Below are 22432 nucleotides of genomic sequence, written 5' to 3'. Positions count from 1 at the left end.
TAGATGTACGACTGTCGAGGGCAACCTGGATTTTTCTCTTATGGCTTTAATTACATTATGTAGTCTTCCAGTGATACCATATGATCTAATTTTCCTTAGAAGACCATTGTGCCATACCCTGTCAAAAGCCTTAGATATACCCTCCTCTGTTTTGTCCAGTGAATGGTATATACGTTCAGAGATTCCAGTGAACGATATATTACAGTTAGGATATCTGCTGTGGAACGGCTTGCCTAAATCCATATTGTTTGTCGGTCAAGAGTTTAGCAGTGTAAGGTGATGGACTAGAGCTTGATTAATTAAGGACTCAAATATTTTGGCAAAAAGTGGGAGAAGGCTAATGGGGCGATAATTTAATGGGTCAGTTCTTCTGACAAAATTCTTGTAAACTGGTACCACAAAAGCGGTTTTTCAGCAGTTAGGAAAGCAAGGTTTGTTAAGACATTTGTTGAAAAGTTTAGAGAGAACTGGAGCAACCTCAGGGGAGCATTTTTTTAACAGCCGGGATGAGATCGAGTCAACATGCTTTTAAGGTGTCTAGGTTTTTTTATGATATCATGTACCTGAGAAGGAGTGATTTTCAAATCATCTAGTGTGGCATCTGTCTGCAAAGGAAAGTCAGGGAGGGAATGGTGTGCCGGGTCCAATGTGGAATTTGAGGCAAACTGACTGACAAGCAGATTAGCCTTCTCAGTTACCGTGCAAGCAACCTCATGATTGTTTGATAGTGGGGAAAGCGTTGACTGCCCATTATTTACTACACTATTGTAGATATTCCAAAAATCATGGGTTCCTGATTTCTGTGCTTCAATGTGTTTTCTGATGGTTTCAGTGTATTCTGTCTTAGCTGTCGCTATTTCTCTCTTACAATTACTTTTAGCTTCTATATACTTCTGTCTATTTGAACTGGACTTATGTCGGTTGAATCTGTGGAATGCATGCTGCCTTTGAGCAATGGCAGCTGCACAAGTAGAAGTAAATGATTGGGAAGAGTGAGGCTTGCTATAAATTTTCCGCATGGGAACATGTGCTTCAATTGCAGTTTTGAACCATTCAGTCGTCTCATTTGCGCACTGTTCAGCTGGAAGAGAAAAGATATTTCCCCATGGGGCATCTCTGATGAGATCCCTGATGACTTCCCAGTCAGCGTTTTTATAATACCTCGTTGTTTTGAACAGTGGGTCTTCAATTTTGGGTTGAGAATTTAGGGTGATTTCTACAATTATCACAGTGTGATCAGCAAAATCTGATTATAAGCAGTTGAAGTAAATCTTTAAAAACCTAATGAAAAGATTAATATACTTCATTAGAAAGAAAAGAGAATATCAGTCATTTCTGGGTTTTCTCTGGACAAGGAGCTGAGTCCTCCGGTCGCTCTCTTCACCCATGCTTCACAGTCTGAATGGAGTTGTCCCTTTTTTAAAGTGTTACATTTTCAATAACAAAATAAACGTATTTGATGCATCTTATGCTTCCATAAATCCAACATGTGATCCACTTTCATGAAAATCCTAAGTTAGGCTATTCAGTGTATTTTAAATAGTAGGTGACTAAACTCTCTGCCGCTAATATTTTTCCACCTGGCAACATAGGGTATAATACAGTTTCGTTATATATAGACATTTCATTATATATAGACATTTCATTATATATACACATTTCGTTATATATACACATTTCATTATATATACACATTTCATTATATATACACATTTCGTTATATATACACATTTCGTTATATATACACATTTCGTTATATATACACATTTCGTTATGTATACACATTTCGTTATGTATACACATTTCATTATGTATAGACATTTCATTATATATACACATTTCATTATATATACACATTTTATTATATATCAGAACGCTTGCAATGATCTTTTCAGAGTCATTTCTTAATTTTCAATTAGACTCCAGTGTGTATCCTTATTTGAACGAAGGCGGTTGGAATTTCCCTCTTGTATAATATCAATAGATTAGACATAAAAGATGGCAGAGCACAGAACGAGTGAATAGTTCTACTTATGAAAAAAAAAAAGATTTTTTTTTTTTATGGGAGTCACCACTTATCAGTTAGGGCCCGAAGGCCACTGAAGGATAAGGGTTAATGAATGGAAGGTGGCAGTGTAATAATCGTTAATGGTGTAGATTTGATAGAATTTGGATTATTTAAGGGGTCAGATCAACAACATTGGACTGGAACGCTATAATTGTAATTGGCCAGGAAGTAGGTCGGTGGAACAGTGGTGAAGCTTATTTTCTGCATCGTTAACATTCCAACACACATCGTTAGCATTCCAACACACATCGTTAGCATTCCAACACGCATCGTTAACATTCCAACACGCATCGTTAACATTCCAACACGCATCGTTAGCATTCCAACACGCATCGTTAGCATTCCAACACGCATCGTTAGCATTCCAACACGCATCGTTAACATTCCAACACACATCGTTAACATTCCAACACACATCGTTAGCATTCCAACACGCATCGTTAACATTCCAGCACGCATCGTTAGCATTCCAACACGCATCGTTAGCATTCCAACACGCATCGTTAGCATTCCAACACGCATCGCTAACATTCCAACACGCATCGTTAGCATTCCAACACGCATCGTTAGCATTCCAACACGCATCGTTAGCATTCCAACACGCATCGTTAGCATTCCAACACGCATCGTTAACATTCCAACACGCATCGTTAACATTCCCACACACATCGTTAGCATTTCAACACACATCACTCTTTCCAAGTTCGATATTGCTTCACTTGAATACTTCCACACTTTTTTTCAGCTTCTCAATAAGTTTTATTATACATACACAGTCTGAATGCTTGTGATGATCCTTCCAGCTAGCCATTGCTTCCACATCTCCACACCAATTCTCCAGCTTCTATGTTATTGCCCTTAATGTATTGAAGGAACTGAAAATTTCCAGAGTTTTTAATCTGCTGCAAATCATTAAACTTAAATTGCAATATTCCGGTGGTTTCCAGTCGTTTATGGTCTCAAAATCTGGCAAGAAAAGAAAACCAGATGCATTTGATTCCAAATGTTTCAAAAGGATTCTACGGATCAAATAGAGCAATCAAACTACTAACCAAGAAGTCAGAAATCACACTAACCAACAGGTAGTATCATTAGTAATCTGCAAATGATGTCTAGGCGAGTTTAAACATATACTAAGATTAGCCCCAGAAAGAATTGTCAGCTAAATGTTCCAATGAATCTTTGATGGAAAAAGAAGGGAGAGACCAAAAAAGGAATTGGAAGTAGACAGTCGAGATAGATTTGATTGCAACGAGAAGAAACTGGTGGGTTGCTGTGGATCTGACTTCAGATCGAAAACGGTGATATACCTTGACTGCCTCATGTGTCATAGGACGCAGCAGTTCTTAACTCAACAATAATCCACAGAAACAAATATCCGTTGCAGTTTACTTTTATTAAATACTTCAAATGATTTGGAAATGAAAGAATATCAAAAAATCATCAAAATATTCCTAAACCCCCTGTAGTATGGCTTTCAACAATTTGTTTAGAAAAATTGTTGCCAGCATTAAATGATTGTAAAGGTTAATATCATCATCATCATGAAAGGTTAATCTGTCGTTAAACATAATAACCCAACCCTTTATTATAGACAAGTAGACACACCCAGAGTTTCCTGGGAACAAGGACCTCTCTGAACCTCTGCTCCCAGCTCTAAACCCCATATTACCATTTATATCCATATTATATGTCTCGTTGTCTGTCTGTCAACTCCACTTTTTCGCAGAAACTACTGAGCTGATCTGGCTGAAATTTTGTATGAACCTCTATTATGATAAGGTGAAGCAAACTAAGTATTATGGTATCCGTTCAATGTACAGTTAGGGATTAATAGAAATTAAAATTGAGCATAAATTAAACTAAATTCAATTATCAATTTGGAATAAAATATTCATTTTAAGACAACTGGTTATAACATTTTTAATGGGTAACTCTAGTAGTTTATTAATTTTATCATTTTCAAATATTTCAAATAAAATAATGTAAAGTGAAACATTGTTTCTTTTATGGCAGAGGTTCTCAACCAGCAGGTAAGAAATTATATAATCAGGGGTAAATAATTAAAGTACTTGATAATTTAAAAATAATTATTTGTGTCATGTCTTTTCAATAGACATGATCCCAACAGAGAGTATTTATTTGCTCCCCCACCGAGCAAATTAGGCACAAGGCCAATTTTTAATGTGAGGAGTAAAGGGAGGGGGAAGGGAAAAAGGGGACCAGCTCCTGAGAGGTGGGAAATGGGAGCTGGCTAAAGGTCAGGTATGTGGGGTTGCCCCCACATCTGGTCTTTGCTTGCAGTATCTGTCAGAATAGATACTACACTTTGATCTTGTCGCCCGGGCCCCTTTGCTACTGAACTGTCAGAAATCATAGATGACAGCCCAGTAAAAGATGAACTGATTGATCTTCAATCTTCTGCTATTTTTAGAGAAGAATTTGAAAATTTTGGTCTTCATTTTAGGATAAAACTCAGATTCATTCGCACTCCTTACTCAGTGTGCCTTCCAAGTGCTTGTTCATTTTGTCACTACGTATGTGGATCGGGGGTTCTCAAGCTTGATATGAGAGTAGCATTGCCAGAAACAGTTCCTCACATAAACAAACTGATTGGCTCAATGAATCAACACTGTTCTCACTGATAATACTTCTGGTGTTTCTGTTCATTATTTTTTGTAATACAATTTAACTTCATAATTTTCTATTTAGAAAACGTTTAATTTTCATTATTTTTGCGATACAAATGTTTGATACTATTTTTCATACAAAACCTAAAGTCCAAAACAATAAAAACATTCTTTTTGACCTTCTCGTTTTTCTGTTACTTTATGATGACTGTATTTTTTGTTTTGTATGGGAGTAGGGGTTCAATGGAGAAATAGATGAAGCCGATAGGTCAATGATGGCGGAAAGGTGTAGAATGCCAGTTTTATGGATATCTGGTCTGAACACAGACCCCATGATAATATTGTAGAACCTCATAATGCAAAATTGATAACACTGTTATAAAAAAATTTTCAAGTTGTCTAATCTTGATATAGTGCTTTGTTTTCATGCTGTCCAAGACATGCCATTATTTAAAACGTGCTAGAAAATTACTCACACCAGAGTTTATCTTCTATCTTTACAAAATCACAATTCGCCCCTATATGGAGAATTGTTGCCACATCTGGGATGGAACATCTACCACTAGTCTCTCTTTAGGTAGGGTGCAAAAAAGAGTGTATATCTTATTGGTCCGACATTGTTGGCCAGGCTTCAACCTCTGTCCAGTCGCTGCAACGTTGCATCCCTGTGCCTGTTTTACAAATATTTTAATTGAATGTGCTCTGATGAACTCATAAGGTGCCCCCTCGATGTACATACTCCTGACTAACCCAAGCAGCAAAATTCCACCACTTCACTGTTAGGGTTTCTAGATGCCAAAAAGTTATCCACTATAATAGCTTCTTCCCTCAACCTGTTAAACTTTGGCATTTCCTCCCTGTTTCCTGTTTCCCTGGCTGTACAGAAGTTTAAATGTAATGAAAACCGACATCTTGCTCATCGCCTTACATAGTCTTGTGCAGACATGGTCCCAAATATTGTCCCCTTATGTTCTGAGTGACAATATACCTTGTTTGTATGAAAAATCTGAAAATAATCGAATATGATGGTAATTGCAGGATTTGAGAAACAGGTACAACCATTTTCATCAAGAGTCAAAACTAATTCAAGTTAATTCTATTTCACATAATCGACACAGCATCATTTTATATGCTGCATATGTATATGCAATATCAGTCGTAAGCTTAACTAATTTGCATGTTTGTTTTCGAAACAGACAATTTATTAATCGTTATTTACCATTATTTTTTTTAATTAATGCTAAGTTTTTTGTTTTTTTTTATATCACAAGTACTTTTTTTTGTTTTTATATTATATTGTTTTCTTCCTGGATTATTTGGCATTTGTGTTCAGGTGTGATTGTGAGAATTGGATGGAATAAATTCAAGAAACTTCTAACTAGCAGAGCTTATCGCTGTCGACTGAAGAAGTAGTTTATCAATTATGAAGTGTGATTATGTATGGAAGTGAATCCTGGCCAGTGAGAGTTGAGAGTTATATGGAGAGAAATTATGAGATTAATACAATGGGTGCGTTGCTGATGATCTCAAAGAAAATATTAATTCTGAACAGTATAAAGAGATGAGTACAGAACAGGAGACTTTGATGGAATGGTCACATTGAAAAAATGGATGAGAGTTTTTGGGTTAGTGGATGTAAAACAGTTGAGGTAGCTGGGTCAGTTGGCAGAGGTATGTCAAGGAAAACATAGACTTCAGAGAAAGAAGGATAAATAAAGACCTGGGTAGAGATAGGTTAGTTTGGAAATCAATTTCTAAAAGCTGTCCAATACATACCCGCATGTAAAAAGAACGACAAAATAAATATGCTGCTGGATAATGATTGTTTATAAAAAGAGTGATGAAAGCACAAGTAGTAGATACTAGTGTTGGGATGATTAACCGAAGTGGGATTCTGAAAAATTGGAACTTTTGGGGGGTATCAGAGTCGATGTCGGAAAAATTCGAGCCTAATTCTTTATTTCAAAAATGATTCTTTTGTTTTGTTTTATTTATTTATTTATTTATTTATTTATTGTTTAAAACTTAATTTTCCATTGCTAGTACTAATGATAAAATATAAAATTGTGATAAATAAAAACCTGGCCATAAACAGATGTTAAATCAAATATGGTGAACTTTGTTGTGGCAGCAAGACACAGAAATATATTTTTTTAATGAAATTATCATGCGTTAGATTGTGAACTCTGATTCAATTACACAAATTAAGTGCTTTATTGGTTTTTCCATTAAGCGGTTAAGACTGTGAAGCAATTTTAATGGTCACATAGGAAGAGTTTCTGTTCTTTACTGTAATTATAATAGCCAGTAATAGAAAGTCTGTTTATGATTTCATAGATGAATTGATAATTTGATGAACGTAGAAAATGGATTTTGAGTTTACTTTCGTAAACCATTGGCTGCTCGTGTATAGAACTGTTGAACTGCAGCATCCCTCCCCCAACTTATTTATGTTCAATATTATCGATAAAATATAAAATAATATGTCCGTCTTTTAATTATTTTATTCTCTTTTTATGTGTACATTTTAAAATAAGTTTCATGTCGGTAGACATCCCCAAATTTATGTAAATATATTATTTATATATTCTATATAAACTGAAGCTGGCCTGCAGAATGCTATATATACAAATATAGGCAAATTTGGGCATATTTTATTGGTTTAAAAATATAGGTTCTTTTTTAACAATTGTCATAAAATTTTAACCATAGAATAGTATTATAATCTTCAAAAAGCCTGCAAATGTTTATGTAGTTTCGTCCCATAGAACCAAAGATATAAGCATTTTCAATATATAATTAGTAGAATACCTTTGATATTTAATTTGTTAGCAGACGGAAACGTAAAACGTCTTAATTTTTTTAAAATTACAGAATGAAAAGGTTTACGGACTTTTTATGTGAACAAACAAAAAGGCATTTTTAAAAATAAATTTTATTTACAAATCTTTTGATGATAATTTCTATTTAATAAAATAATTTCTATTAAATAATTTCTTTTTTAAATGGCATATACTTGCCCTCCCCTCGAGGCCAATGTTAAAAGTTTTACTAATTTGATAAAAGGTTATTTTTTTAAATAACAATTGTATGTACAAAAATTTTTCTTTTAATTAGAAATGTGCTTATGACAAAACGTGCTTGTAAATAAAACTGTTCTAATTACGCATATTTTAAACTTTGCATTGAATTTGTTAGCAGACGGAAATAGATAATGAGCAAAACTTTAAATAATATAACTAAGAAGGGATAAATCCTTCTAGACTGAGGCTACTCCTTTTAGGAAAGCTACAATAAAGTCCGATTTTATTATGCCTGTAAATTAATATTCAATATGACCTCCACCTACTTAAATTGTTCTCATTATATAAAAAAAACAGACCTTGTGTCTTATTTGCCTTCTCGCAGAAACAAAATAAATAGCAATTTTTTTTTATATATATAAAATAAAAAAATTATTTCTAAAAATATAAATAAAATTATAAATAAATAACAAAATCCTTATATTCTAAATTTCAAGATGTTTTCCATCTTGCCATTCATTTCTTTAAACATGTTAAAATGTTCAATTCTAACATGCTTAACAAATAAACGGTAAGATGGACAACATCTTAAAATTTGAAATACAGACCTTATGCCATTTATTTGTATATGCTCTGTAGTTATACTGAGCTTCATAAATTTAAGGATTTCTATAAATAAAGGTTGAACTATAGTCAAATAAGCATATTTTCCTATAAACATATATAAAAAAAGTATTTTAACATTTTTTTTTTTCGTTTAAATTTCTACATTTTTTATGTAGAAATTTTTATTCTGTAAAGTTTGCAAAATTAACCAAAAAAAAAAGTTATCAGCTTCCGTGTTCTCTTAGGTTGATGAGAATGTTCGGGTGGAATTTATAATTTTGATTTTAAATGATGTACTCTGCCTCATCCGACATACTCTTCAGGCCTCTTATATACTGACTACCACTTTTTCAAGCATCTCGACAGTTTTCTGTGTGAAAAATGCTTAAAAACCCAAGCAATATCAAAAGCGCCTTCAGCAACTTCACGCCACCAGAACACAAGATTTTTACTGGCATAAATGCACTTGTTTTGCGTTGGCAAAAGTGTGTTAATTCTGATGGTGCTTATTTCAATCAATAAATTTTTGTTTGAACTGAGATACGTTCATCTGAATTTAAAAGTTAAAAACCACAAGAACTTTCTTGTCAACCATGATAATAAGTCAAATGGCAAAGTTAAAAATGTATCTATTAAAAAAAAAACATAGTTTTATGAAGCAGTTTCCCCAATAATCATAGCAATGAGTCACCACTGCTCGTAACTTTTTGCTTTGCAATTTTTATCCTTCAGCTACTGGAATAAGAAGCTGTAGTACAATGAGATATTAAAACCGTGAATGATTCGAGACAGCTAGACGAGGGAGCTGGAACAAAGGAAGCATGGAATAAATCAGACAATTCTGAAAAACACATGTAATAATCTCTATCTCTGCCATTATATAAAAGGAACTTTGTGTGTGTGAGTTCCCTTCAAACTCATAGTTTGGCCGATGTTTTGAAATTTTACACAAATGTACTTTATGTGGCTGGTAGTGTTCTTAGATAGGTTTTATATCAGAATATCTTCAATAAGTATCTATATTCGATAATCGAAAAAAATTCAGTGAAAGAAGGAACAGGTGATTTTGACTAAAGTTAACACCTTATACAGCCTAACATCACAAGTGCATTTGATACAAGTTTTATTACCACACAAGCAGAAAGGCCTGGCATATAAAATCAGCAGTAGGTTCTTTGATATGATAAGACTGCCTTCGAAATAAATGTTTCTATTTAGAGAACAATTGAACCATGATAGTTGACTTTTGCATTTTAAACTTTAACTCAAGCCATTATGTAAAAATAATTTTATAAAATCAACAGTAGGTTCTCTACAGTGCAATGTGGACTACAATATATTGTGGATTAAACCACTGCAGGGAGGAATGTGAAGCTTCCTTCCTGTGAGTCTCTAACTAGAACTGGTAATTAATCAATTGATTGAAAAATGGGTGATTTCACGGATTTCAATGACAATAAAATACAGGAGGGTGAAACATTTGTTGATTCTCATTCACCCCCAGGCAACGTTGGATTTCTCTGTTAGTAGTGTTTATAAAAAAAGACTGAGACTAGCAACATCACATTTTTGAGAGAGAGAGAGGTTACAGTGAAGAAGAAAGAATGGGACCAATCAAATTACAGATGCGTTTCTGCAATTTGTCTTAAGAACCTTCAAATGGGACACAGATTCACCAATTCAAATATGATAACAGTACTCTGTATGTGGTTTGATACAAGATTTGTAGAGACAGAAGCCTGAATTGTGCAAAAGTGCTTAGAGCAATAGAGAGAACTGATTTTATGAAGAAGCAGAAAGAGTAATGGAGTTAATATATGGACTCCAAGATTTGATGAGAAAGAAAGACCAAGAGGTTTTAGAGTCGATTTCTCATCAAGAGCAGTACCATCCATAAGAATCTTGGGAAGAAAAGGGGCGCACATACGCAATCTGTATCTGGACTTGCAATCTTGTCTGGCTTTAATTAATTTCTTCTACAATGGTTTGCTTACCCTTGATACTCATGGTTAAATTGGTATTCATTTTCTTTGACTCTAGGCAGATATGTGGCATAAGGCAGACTCTACGATTCCCTAAGATATTATAATAGCATGTTATCTTTCATGTTATCTGCACCATTCTGTTGGTGGCTGGTTGCACATGGTTGCTTGCCAATCAAGGTCCTGATCTCAAAAATCAGTCTGGAAGAAATTGGGTCATTTTGGAAACCTTTTATCTAGTGAGCTAAGGCATTCATTCTGGGTAGTCCTAGAAGGTCCATCTAATCAGGTCCTGCTTCTTGTCTTTTGGGTGGTGCAATGTATATTGTGGATTAATTCACTGCAGAGAGGCATGTGAAGCTTTATTTTATTTTACTTTAAGTTTATTGATTCCTGGCTGAGGGGCAATTTTTAAAAGGCCAGACTGCTCTTTTTGGAAAGATGGCTTGACTCTCCCTACCTTCCGATCTTGTGTCATATTGTTCTGTGGTGAGGAGGAAATAATGAACTTCATGTTAGGAATTGACTATTTCCGGCAACGAGGAAGGAAGGTCAAGGAGCTGGGATTATGTAGACAGTGGAAGAGAAGGAGAAAAAAAACTTTTCTTTTGTATGGAGGTTGAAAATTCCTTCATCTAAGTTTTGGAATATAAATTTGATCGCAGTCAATGATTCACTGATATCTAGCCCAGTTGTGTCTCTTTTTTGAATAATTGATTCCATTGAATTGGATATTTTTATTCTGTTTCTTTTTAGTCTTAAAATTTTTTTCTTTCTTTATGGCTGTGTAGTGTGCTCTGCAAGAGTAATTTTCACTGCAAAAACAAGGAATCATTCATTGCACAAGATTCTTAATTATCTTTATCTGTGCCTAAATCTAAATGTAAGTTCCATAAACAAAGCTTCTTTCCTAGGACTGCCTGACTGTGGAACTCTGTTCTGCTAGCCTGTTTTCTAGCTGGCTACAACATGGTCGTCTTCAAGTTCCATGCAAACAAATTCTTGTTGAACCCTCCGTTAAATAGACAATTCTTACCCAATTTCCATCACCGTACATGCATTAACCCTTATCTGGGACTGACCTTTGAACCTTGATAAGTGGTGACTCCCCCTGTAAAAAAAATTCTTGAAGTTGCAGAGATGCTGATAGTGATGCAGCAGACGTATTTAACATTTAAAAGGACACAGTAAAAATCTTACTCGTAGAAAAGTCAAATTTTTCATTAAAAAAAAAACAAAGTTTTTGTCCAAAATTTCCCTCCACATAAAAAATATGAAATTTCATGAGCATTTGTGAAATGACTGTCTTGCTCCCCCATTAATTTTGAAAAATATCTCAAAAAACAAAGGAAGGATAACTCAATAATTGTTCATACTAGATTTATGTTGTGATAGCTTCCTGTTAATTGCTTAAAAATGATTTTTTTTTAAAATAAAACTACTTGATCACTTGATGTGATTTTTGGAATACAATATTTTCGTTTTGTCACAGGTACGTACATTATAGAATTTTTTTTTCTTTATCTTTTCTTTTTAATACAGGACGCTTCTGGACAAAAACCAAAAACAATACATTATAATACACACATAAAATCTGTCAGGGATCTCTCTTTTTATCGTCAATTTCAAGCTAACTTTGGGGGCAGTTGACCTGAGCTATCTACCATTTTCTTTGTAACTGAACAGTTTAATTTTGTGACAAGGACCAGTGAAATACTTTCCTTGGTTATACATATAACTGTGAACAAATATTCTTGGCTTAGAATCTCATTTCCACTGAACAGGCTGTCATGGTGCATTAAGAGTAACATCCTAGGCTTAACCGATTTTTAAAATGTACATTCTTGAATTTTGGTCGCATGATCCCTTCTTCAATCCAGAGGAGTAGCATTTTTTTGTTCCGTCAGCCATGACTTGGTAGAAGTCCAATTGTATTCTTAGTATCATCTGCACTTTCAACTTCCAGAAGAATCTAAATTTACAACTTAATTTTACCAAGTACTGTATCTACTACATCCCGGGTTCTTGTCACAAGATACACCTGAAGAGGTCGAAGGTTACATCAACCGAAATATTGTGAAAATAAAATTCAAGAAGAGAACAGTAGTCTGAAATAATCCAAGTGATTTTTCAAAGTGGCAACTAGAAATAATAAAATGGTCATCTTTTGGCAGTTGTGTTTTATTATTTTTTTTTTTTTCACCAACAATCTTTCAAAGTTCATTACTGAATGTAAAATATTAAAAAAAATGTTTTTTTCTTTTTAATAAAATGAGCAAAATCAAATTATTTAAACAAAAGGTTTAATTGAAGAATATATAATTTTCTCTTTTTTTTTTTTCCAAACGTGAATGAAATTTGAATGTTTATACCTTCAAGTCTTAACCTAAAATTTAGTTTATATTTAGAATTACACTTATTCAAAAATAATCTACGGAAAAATCTTTATGATGTACATATTCATCACAACGAAAATTTCATATTCCAAAAATCATGTAGGTTTGGCTAGTAATTTTTCTATTTGGCTAGTAAACGAAAATATTTAGTCATCAAAGGTCAACCAAAGATAAATTTGTCCATAGAGCCATGCATAAAAATCTCCTAAATGCTTTTTCCAACCAATCAAGCATTAGGTATGCGAGCATATATATATATATATATATATATATATATATATATATATATGTGTGTGTGTGTGTGTGTTACGTATTTGTTTTTGTTTCTGCGATACGTTTTGAATGAATTCAATTATTTTTACGAAAGTGCATTTTTACCCTAATGGGAGTTGGGAAAAATTTTCCTTTTTTTACCAAATGGGAAGCGGCATATATATTGTTTTTAAAATATAATTATCCACTGGCACATGTTTCGTCATCTATGACTCGGCAGAGTGGCTGATTATATATATGAATGTACAAGACTTATCAACCTGAGAATGTCGAGTTTATTAAATCATTAAAGCTACGGTTGAAACATGTTCTGAATGTGTAGCTATATGTTTCGTACTATTTGGATTCTTCTGGAAAACTATTCTCATCTTGAATGTTATTTTCACAACGTTTCAGCTAATGTATTCTCTAACTTTCTTTAAACTCTGAAATCTTTCTGCAGAATTTGTGAATCTATATGAAATTTTCAAGATAACTTTTTATTTAGCCCACGGGGTATCATGCTCTCATTCCATTAGGCATGACCATCTAGAAGTCTTAATTAATTTGCAATAGTATTCTTAGTATTGCTTACACTAAGGATTGAACCTTCAACCTCTGGAAGAGTGTCACTTAGAACTGAATTTTACTTAGTAGGTAAAAACCTGTGACATTATTTATCTCTCTCCCATGGCAGGAAGATATGACACAAGAGCCGAAAAATTGAATTGAAGAGCTAGTGTCCATGATAAGGAGCATTCTGATCTGCAAAAAATGCCTGAGCAGCCCCGTCTGCATTCTTCAGTAGGAGCGCCTCAAGTAATTACCAATAACCAAACTCCTTCTCAAAGAGAAAACACAAAGCCTTAGAGGATGGACCTCCAAGAACTGCACAAAACTAGCAAAATAGGACCTGCGGCATAATTGATAAATTACTAAGTGACACTCTTTTAGAGGTTGAAGGTTCAATCTTCAGTGCTAGCAATACTAAGAATACAATTGTGAATTACTTAGGACTTCTACCTAGTCCATGGCTAACGTAATACTGAATACATCTGCTAGTTTTCTATAAATTTCATTTTGTTTCGATTTCTTATTAGTTTTATCGCCCTTTTTTTCTTTTTTTCTTTTTCCAGAATTTTCCATCTCTACTATCACATGTGATTGTTCGACTAAGGGAGATAACTCCTGCTTTAGATTCAAAATCCAATGTTTATCTTAACAGGATAGGTGTTTAAAAAGAAATGATTTTTCCTATTTATTTGTCTTCATAAAAGAATTAGTTTTTAAGTTTGGATTTTAATGTGAGAAGAAATCCCAGCTCCCTAACTTTGAATTGGAACACAAATAAAAATTGCCTCAGTCTAGAAGGACTTCAGTTTCATTGACCAAGAATAGAACAGATGAAGTGCCTCTAACTAAAAGGTCAAGGAAGAAACATTTGTTATTTTTGAAGTAAAATTAATAATAATAATAATAATAAAACAAATTGATAAAATAACTAATTTTTCAGAAATGAATAGCCATTTATCAGTTCAATACTATCGGTGATAAACGGTTCAACTGAAATCAAGAAAAACTTCCTCAGTCAGATTGAACTCCCTAAAATCTTAGGAATAGGCCATACTAGAGCTGTGAATTAGCCGTCTATAGAATGCTCCCATCTTTTTCTGACATGAGAATCTTTCCTTCTGAGGCTCACCTTCCCAGTTAGGAAGCACCTTGGCTCCAGTGAAAAACGATCAACTGCCTGAGAACAGTCAAGAAGCTTATTCAACTATGTGGAACTCCTGCCGACATCTCGGGGGGGGGGGGGGGGGGGCAGACTACGACTGTAGTCTGGTTTCTACAGCTGTAGACTGGAAAATACCCCCCCTCTCACGCGCGCGCACGCACACGCACACACACACACACACACACACACACTCTTCTACTAACATAGAAATATCACTTTCTGAGGCTCTCCTTTCCAGTTCCAAAACACCCAGGCTGCAATGAAAAAATAAACTCAACTTCTGAGAACAGCAATAGGATGATCTCATATTACTATGACCAGATGTCCTCTTCCTCCTTCTACTGACATGGGAATCTCCCTTTTTTAGGCCCTCCCACCTGGTTCAGAATCACCCTGGCTCCAGTGGACAACACTCAACCACTTGAATGATCTTGTAGAATACAACAATAATGCTGTGATACTATCCCCCCCCCAAAAAAAAAGTGTTAGGAAGTTTAACCAAAAAAAAAAAAGAGAGAAAAATATAGCAAAAAAAAAAAGGAAGGAAGTTTATCAATAGAACAAATGTATAGGAAGTGCTTCATCAAGGCACACAAAGATTGTCTGAAATAGGATTATTGCAGATAAAAGCAGAATAGTGGTAAAGTAAGTTTACAGAAAGTTTTAGGGTGGGAGTACATTTTGTGACAGTTTACAGTTTATGAATATTTACAGTTAGTCTTAAGTTTACAACAACTGAAGAAAGTTTCTAGTTCGGGTTATTCGAAGGCAGGTTGACTAACTAAAGACGTAAATTTAGAGGGTTGTTTCCCATAGTGGTATTGCACATGCAACTAATACATCTTGTGTTTCTTTTACATTGTTAATTTTAATGCTTCTGAACTCGTGTTCGCCCCCTCGGCAATCGCCAATCTCGTCATATTGTATGAATCCAAATATTCTATCGTTGGCATTGGTTTTGTCAATATTTTTCTATTCAGAATTCTTTCTAGAAAGATATTGGGGTATTATAGGAGAGACCACGTTTAGGCTGCCAATATCCTAAGTAAGTGATTTTTGTGGAATGTTCTGGATTCGAACTTGGAACACCCAAGTCGTCAGTCTATGCCACTGTCACCTCCCAATCACCAATGTTAAACACGGTGACATGGACATGGGCATAACAAAAATGGAAACTGAAAGAAACTGCATAAAAAGTGAGAAACTGTTATATGGCCACATGCTATAAAGAGATACAAGAAGTTTAATACTGAGCAAACTCTGAGTCATTCTCAACCATTGATTTGGTGTATTTCTCTATTTACCCCCTACTCCCATACAAAAAAATACATAAAGTGACAGAAAGAAATGATCAAAAACAGAACTTTTTTTATTGCTTAGGACTTTACGTTTTGTATGAAAAATAGTTTTATATATTTGTATCGCAAAAATAAAAAAAAATCATATCTTTTCTAAATCGAAAATCATGAAGTTAATTTGTATTGACGTTTCTGAATTTTTGAGATGAGGATTGGTTATTTGGTCTGCAAGGACCCATGGCGCAGTGGTTAGAGTACTGGGAAAAATCAATTGTAAAAGTGATATTCTCCTGAATGTGTAAGGTTCAATCCTCAGTGCGGACGACCGAAAAATACATTTGCGAAATACTTAGGACCTCTATCCAGTCATGGCTGATGGAACAAGAGCACGCTACCCCCGTGAAGTAAATAAAGGATTCCGCTAGAAATTCTGTCCAAATTCCTGAGTCTGACAGAAACATTCCAGAGTTCATCAAGATACACCTGAAGAAGGTCGGAGGTTACATCGACCGAAACGTTGTGAAAATCACACTCAAGATGAGAACAGTAGTCCGATGAATAATAATACAAATTAATTTGTATTACAAAAAATAATGAACAGAAACACCAGAAGTATTATTAGTGAGAACAGTGTTGATTCATTGAGCCAATCAGTTTGTTTATGTGAGGAACTGTTTCTGACAATGTTACTCTCATATCATCATTGGCTTTCAGACGGTTTTTGGCCTTTGCATATATTTCTACTAAATTTGAGAACCCCCGATTCACGTGACAAAATGAACAAGCACTTGGAAGGCACACTGAGTAAAGAGTGGGAACGAATCTGTGAGTTTTATCTGAAAATGAACACCAAAATTTTCAAATTCTTCTGTAAGAATAGCAGAAGATTGAAGATCAATCAGTTCATCTTTTACTGGGCTGTCATCTGTGATTGCTGACAGTCCAGTGGCAAAAGATCATATTATTCATCTCTCTGTTGAAATCATGTCTTTTGAAAAGACATGACACAATCTAAAACTAAATAATTAAATAATTATTTTTAAATTATCAGGTACTCACACACACACACACACACACACACACACACACACACACACACACACACACAGTAACTTTTATGTAATAGTACATATATATATATATATATATATATATATATATATATATATATATGTGTGTGTGTTTTATTTACATTATATTATTTTACATTTATAGAGAGAGAGGTTGATAATTAGTTTTCCTCACTAACCATTAGGTCAAAGAGGATAGTGAATTCAGTAAGTTGGTACAAAAATGAAATTAAAAAAATAAAAAATAGGTGGGATTGAACTCGAAAAATTGACATAATCTCAATTAGTAACCCCTTACATTTAAGTGGCAATATACTTTGTTTAGGATGAAAAAGAGTTAAAGAAAAAAAAAATTCAAAAGTGTGGTTGTTGGTTGTTTTTGTTTTACGGCATATCAACCCTTTTGAGGTTATTTAATGCCAAATCCAGTGATTTTGAAGAACAATATTTTAATAAAATATATTTGTTTTGTTTTTTTCAAGTCAGTTTCTATTTAACCCATAGTTGGGACCCTAACAGGTACTACCACTCCGGGTCAGAGTGGACTTGGGAGAAATGGCAATTAAAGGGTAGTTCCACACTCCCCAAAGCCTGCAAGCTGGGGCCTCACCATCGGATATAGTTTAAGGTCATATCCAGCGCCTAAAAAGTGTGAATGGACTTGTCATTTATTATTTGGTTATATATGGTTTGTTATTTGCATAGCACTACACTATTGTTTTTTGTTTTGTTGTTTAAATAAATGTTTTCTATCCATGAAATTTTTCTGCAATAAAATGATAAAAACAATGAAGATTATTGGAATTTAAAATTCAAAATTTAATTGTTTAAAAGACCAAACAAATGCAGGATTTTTTTTTTTAATAAATATATCTATTTATGAAAATTAAATTGAAAAGAAGAATTTCAAAGAAGATTATATCAGGAGAATTTTCATTAACATAAAAGACTTGTATTACAATCTGTATATTTAGTGTTGGCACAATTTATGGAAATCGGTATCAGAATCGGAAAAATTGGAGCCTGATTTCTAATTCCAAAACAATTTTTAAAATATTTTTCTTTTTGACATTTTTTTATAAATGAAACAGAAATTTATTAAGTTGTTCATTTACAACATAAGACACAAAAGCCACAAAATAATCTTATTCTCAAATGGAACATTGATTCTCAGAGTCTAATTTATTTCTTGTTTTGATTAATTACTGTAAACAAAGTAAACATTGGAGAGTTAACTTGCCTATTCGCTTTGTAAACGTTTTTGCTAAACTTCTATATGCCTCCTCACTCTTCATTATTAAAAGATTTAAAATGCTCTGGACAAGGTTTTTCAATTTTGTTGATGCCAACTCGACAATGTTGGTGTCTGTCATCAGTTTCTGAAATAATTAATGTTTTAGAGTATTTTTTCAGTTTGGACACAAATGAAAAATAAGATGAAAATCTCAAGGAGTTTATCAAAATCTTGGATAAAAGACGAAGGGAAAACATTTAGAAGTTTTTTCTGAATAAGAAACGAAAGTATATCTACATTTAAATGTATCCCCCCCCCCAAAAAAAAAAAGAATGAGATTTAGGTAAATAGAACAGAACAAAAATGAGATGAAAAACATATGTAACAAGACTCTTCTACCTACCTGAATACCTGGATAAGTTTATTGGCATTTAAAATTATTTTAGAGAATGTTTTTAGTTCAAAATAAACTTAGTGTTCACTCTAGGTTAAAATTTGAAAAAATGGCTGCCTTGTAAGAAAACAGTATTGGAACAGAATAGTTAACAAAGCCTGTCCTATGGAATTGAGAATCAAACAAACACTGGTAGAAATATATCAAATAAATGTCAACAATTGAGAAAAACTGTTATGTTCTACCAATATTTTGTTTAATTTTCATTTTTTGAATGATTACACAGGATTAAAAAGTTAGAATGGGTCAGAAATGATTATCATTTTATGTTAAATTTATGTGCAAAACTCCTTTCCTACTGGAAATTCTAAAATAGTTGATTTTTTTTTTTTCTGCCACATAATCATTTAAAAAAGTAGAATCTCATGTTGGTGAAGTGATTTAGCTAAAGGTATTATCATTATTATATTATTATTATTATTACTATTATCATCTTGTTTTTCTTTTTATAGTAACGCAAATTAATCTAATAACCAACCAAATCTTTATATTTATGAAAAAAAAAAAAACTGAGCATCTCTTCATAGAGAGAAGGTAGAGAACAGTTAACAGAGATCCCTTGTTTTCTAAATAACATTATTTTGTAGAAACTCATTCTTGACATGAGACAGGCTTTGTGAACTATTTGGTTCCTACACTGTTTTCTTATTTTGCATACAAATCGTTGATTTTTTTTAATAGTTTAAAAAAATTTCAAGTCACATTAACGACGAACAAATACAAATGAGGTTTGTTTTAAAAGACAAAACAAATCTTGTCTCAATTAAAGGAAAACGTTCAAGAAAAATATTTAGAAAGATCTACTCTTGTAATATACGCCTTTTTTCTCCTCCCAAGTGTCTATTTTACATTTTGCAAAATATATGCGGACATTACTTGGGAGCTTTACAATCGTTTGAACGTTTTTAAAAAACATCAAATCTCTAATTAAATGTTTTTCAATTTTAAAAGAATCAGAATTGGTAATTGTATTGGAATCTGAAAAAATTTTGGAATCATCCTGTCATTAATATTTAGGAATCGTTTTTTTATTGAATTATTCAGCTCCGGTGCCAATTTCTGATAGTTTGAAAAACTTTGAAAATAATCGTCCCACTATTAATATAAACTATAAACCAAGGATGGAATACTGCTGCCATATCTGGGCAGGAGCTGCTAAAAACAGCCTATCCTGCCTTGACAGAGTACAAAATAGACTTCGTGGCTTAGTGGGGGATGCCCTTTTCTCTACCCTGCAACCTCTCTCCCACAGAAGAGACGTTGCGAGCCTATCCTTATTTTATCGTTATTTCCATGGCAGGTGCTCGTCTGAACTCCAATCTCTGGTCCCCCCTTGCCAATCTTTTACAAAAAACACCCGTCTAGTTGAATCCACTGTCAAAAACTTTCCCCACTCTTTATCTATGCCTAAATCAAAACGTAGATTCTATGAACAAAGCTTCTTTCTTAGAACTGCACGCCTGTGGAACTCTGTTCTGTCTGCCTGCTTCCCTCCTGACTACAACTTGGATGTCTTCAAGTCCAATATTAACAAATTCCTAATGAACTGCCCCCTTAATTAAACACTTCATCAAATCTCCACATTAACGTACTGTACTTACAATAACCCTTATCCCTGAGTGACTTCCGGGCCTTGATAAGTGGTGACCACCTTGTAAAAAAAACAAAAAAAACAACTTAGCAATTAGTTTGTGCAAAAGGTTTACATTCCAGAGATTTGGTGTTTTTTTTTTTTTTTTTTTTTTTTGAGCAGTGTTATCATGGTTTCGAAATTATATGTCTTTATTAAACAAAATGATTTTTAGCTGTTATTTCTTTAATCATTACACCAGTAATCATTTTATGGCAAATTAGTTGGGAATCACTGATCTAAGGACTCGATTTTAAAATCCATAGAAGAGCTGCAAAGAAAATTTACTTATCAAGGTATTTTCACGGTTTTGTTTCAATTTGTTTTCTCTGTTTCTATTTTCAGTTGGTTGATGCCCGATGTAACTCGACAAATGGCTGAGCAGATGCTACTATCAAAGAGCAATAACCAATACATTAACTCAGATGGAGCATTCCTTGTGAGGAGAGGGCGACAAGAAGGAGAACATAGTTTGTCCGTGAAGTAAGTTGCTCTAATCTTGTTTTTTGTTATTCTTCTTTGCATATCTTTTTGAAGCGTGTGGCCATGTAACAGCTTCACACATTTTTATGCAGTCCACTGCATTACTGTAGTATTCTGCAAGATCTTTCATGCTGCACAAGACAGTGTTGCATTGTATGGTCAGCCTCTCTGCATTTGCAAATGGTTGGGCCAGTTTTGTAGCCTCAAATAATGGTCATAATAATTTTTGATCTCCATATAGTTCTCCCTGACTTGTACAAACTGTTAATAATGGTTGTTGTCATTGAGAAGTCAGGCTCTTGATCATCTGTAAATATAATCACTCAGGCTCCAATGTTTAGTTTTCATGAAGATTTATTGATCAGAAATAAATACAGAAACCAGAGAGAAACTGTGTTACGTGTGTGTATGAGAAAGGTAAATTACTTGTCTTGTTATATCTTGTTTAGTGATGAGACAATTTCTCCTCCCCCCCCCCCATTTTCACTCCAAACAAGGCACAGTGCCACTTTGGTGTAGGAGCTACTATCAGAGACATGTTGCAAGGATGCTATGTAAAGAGTTGAGCAGCAAGATGTCTGTTCATATTACACTTGAACTTCTGCATGTCAGTACAGTTGGGGAAGCAGGAACCCAGAAGGGAATTCCAAAGTCTGGCAGTTCCGGGGAAGAAACTATTAGAGTAGAAGGCCTTCTTACATCTAGTGTGGGGTAGGACTTTGCTGCTTGTTGGGTTTGTCGGCCGTATTTACGTCGAGAGGGTACAAGGGCTTGTATTTCGTCAGAGCATTCACCATTAAAATCCTTGTAAAACAGGCAGAGGGATGCAACAGTTCATCGATGGAACAGAGGCTGTAGCCTAGATGACAGTTCAGGACCTATCAGGTTGGCAACTTTCTTTTGAACCCTATTCAGGAGTGAGAGACTAGTAGCAGATGCACCAGCCCAAATGTGACAACAATACTCGATACATGGGCGAATGGTGGCCTTGTAGAGGTACAGCGTATGTAACTTTCTAGTACGGTAGAGGGAGCCCACTTTCCTCGCAGTGGCTCTGACAATGCTCTCAATATATCTGTTCAAACTCATATACCCTGTGAACGTTAAGCCAAGGAGTTTGAACGAATTACTTTCAGATAATGAATCTTTAGCCATAGCTAATGGTGATTGAGGTTTCTTGTAATTATTGAAGGAAAGAAACTTAGTTTTGGCAGCATTGAATGTGACCATCCATTTTTGTCCCCATTCAACCACAGATTGGAGGTTTTCCTCTAATACAATTATTGATTTCAATTCAGATTCTTTTAAATTCTCTAAATATTTAGCTATATAGTTGTTGTCTTTTATTTATTTTTTTTTTTCAGATTACTGTAAAAACCCATATAATATCTGCATATATTTTCATAAACATAAAAATACACTTGTAGGGAAGTGGAGAATCTATAGATTTTAGTTTTACTAGTTGTTTAAAAATCAATAAATATTTACCATTTTATTATTGGTACCAGCAATGGAGAAGTTGTTTTTAAGCAAAAGCAAATTGAAAAAATAAACAATTAAAAGAATCGTTT

General features: G+C 33.9%; 1 protein-coding gene across 4 annotated transcripts in view; it reads left to right on the top strand.

The window, feature by feature from the left end:
- LOC145286311 (growth factor receptor-bound protein 2-like) overlaps positions 1-22432 on the top strand; it is a 211507-nt gene that overhangs the window by 176560 nt on the left and 12515 nt on the right. For all 4 annotated transcript variants that reach the window (XM_080135223.1, XM_080135224.1, XM_080135226.1 and 1 more), the window contains exon 3: positions 20724-20861. In XM_080135223.1, coding sequence (XP_079991349.1) covers positions 20724-20861 — 138 coding nt within the window. The remainder of the gene's footprint in view (positions 1-20723; positions 20862-22432) is intronic.

Source organism: Euprymna scolopes, chromosome 10 (assembly GCF_053919585.1).
Source record: "Euprymna scolopes isolate OS-2025 chromosome 10, ASM5391958v1, whole genome shotgun sequence".
NCBI lineage: Eukaryota > Metazoa > Mollusca > Cephalopoda > Sepiida > Sepiolidae > Euprymna > Euprymna scolopes.
Note: the sequence above shows the minus strand (reverse complement) of the source record. Positions and strands in the feature narration are given on the sequence as shown.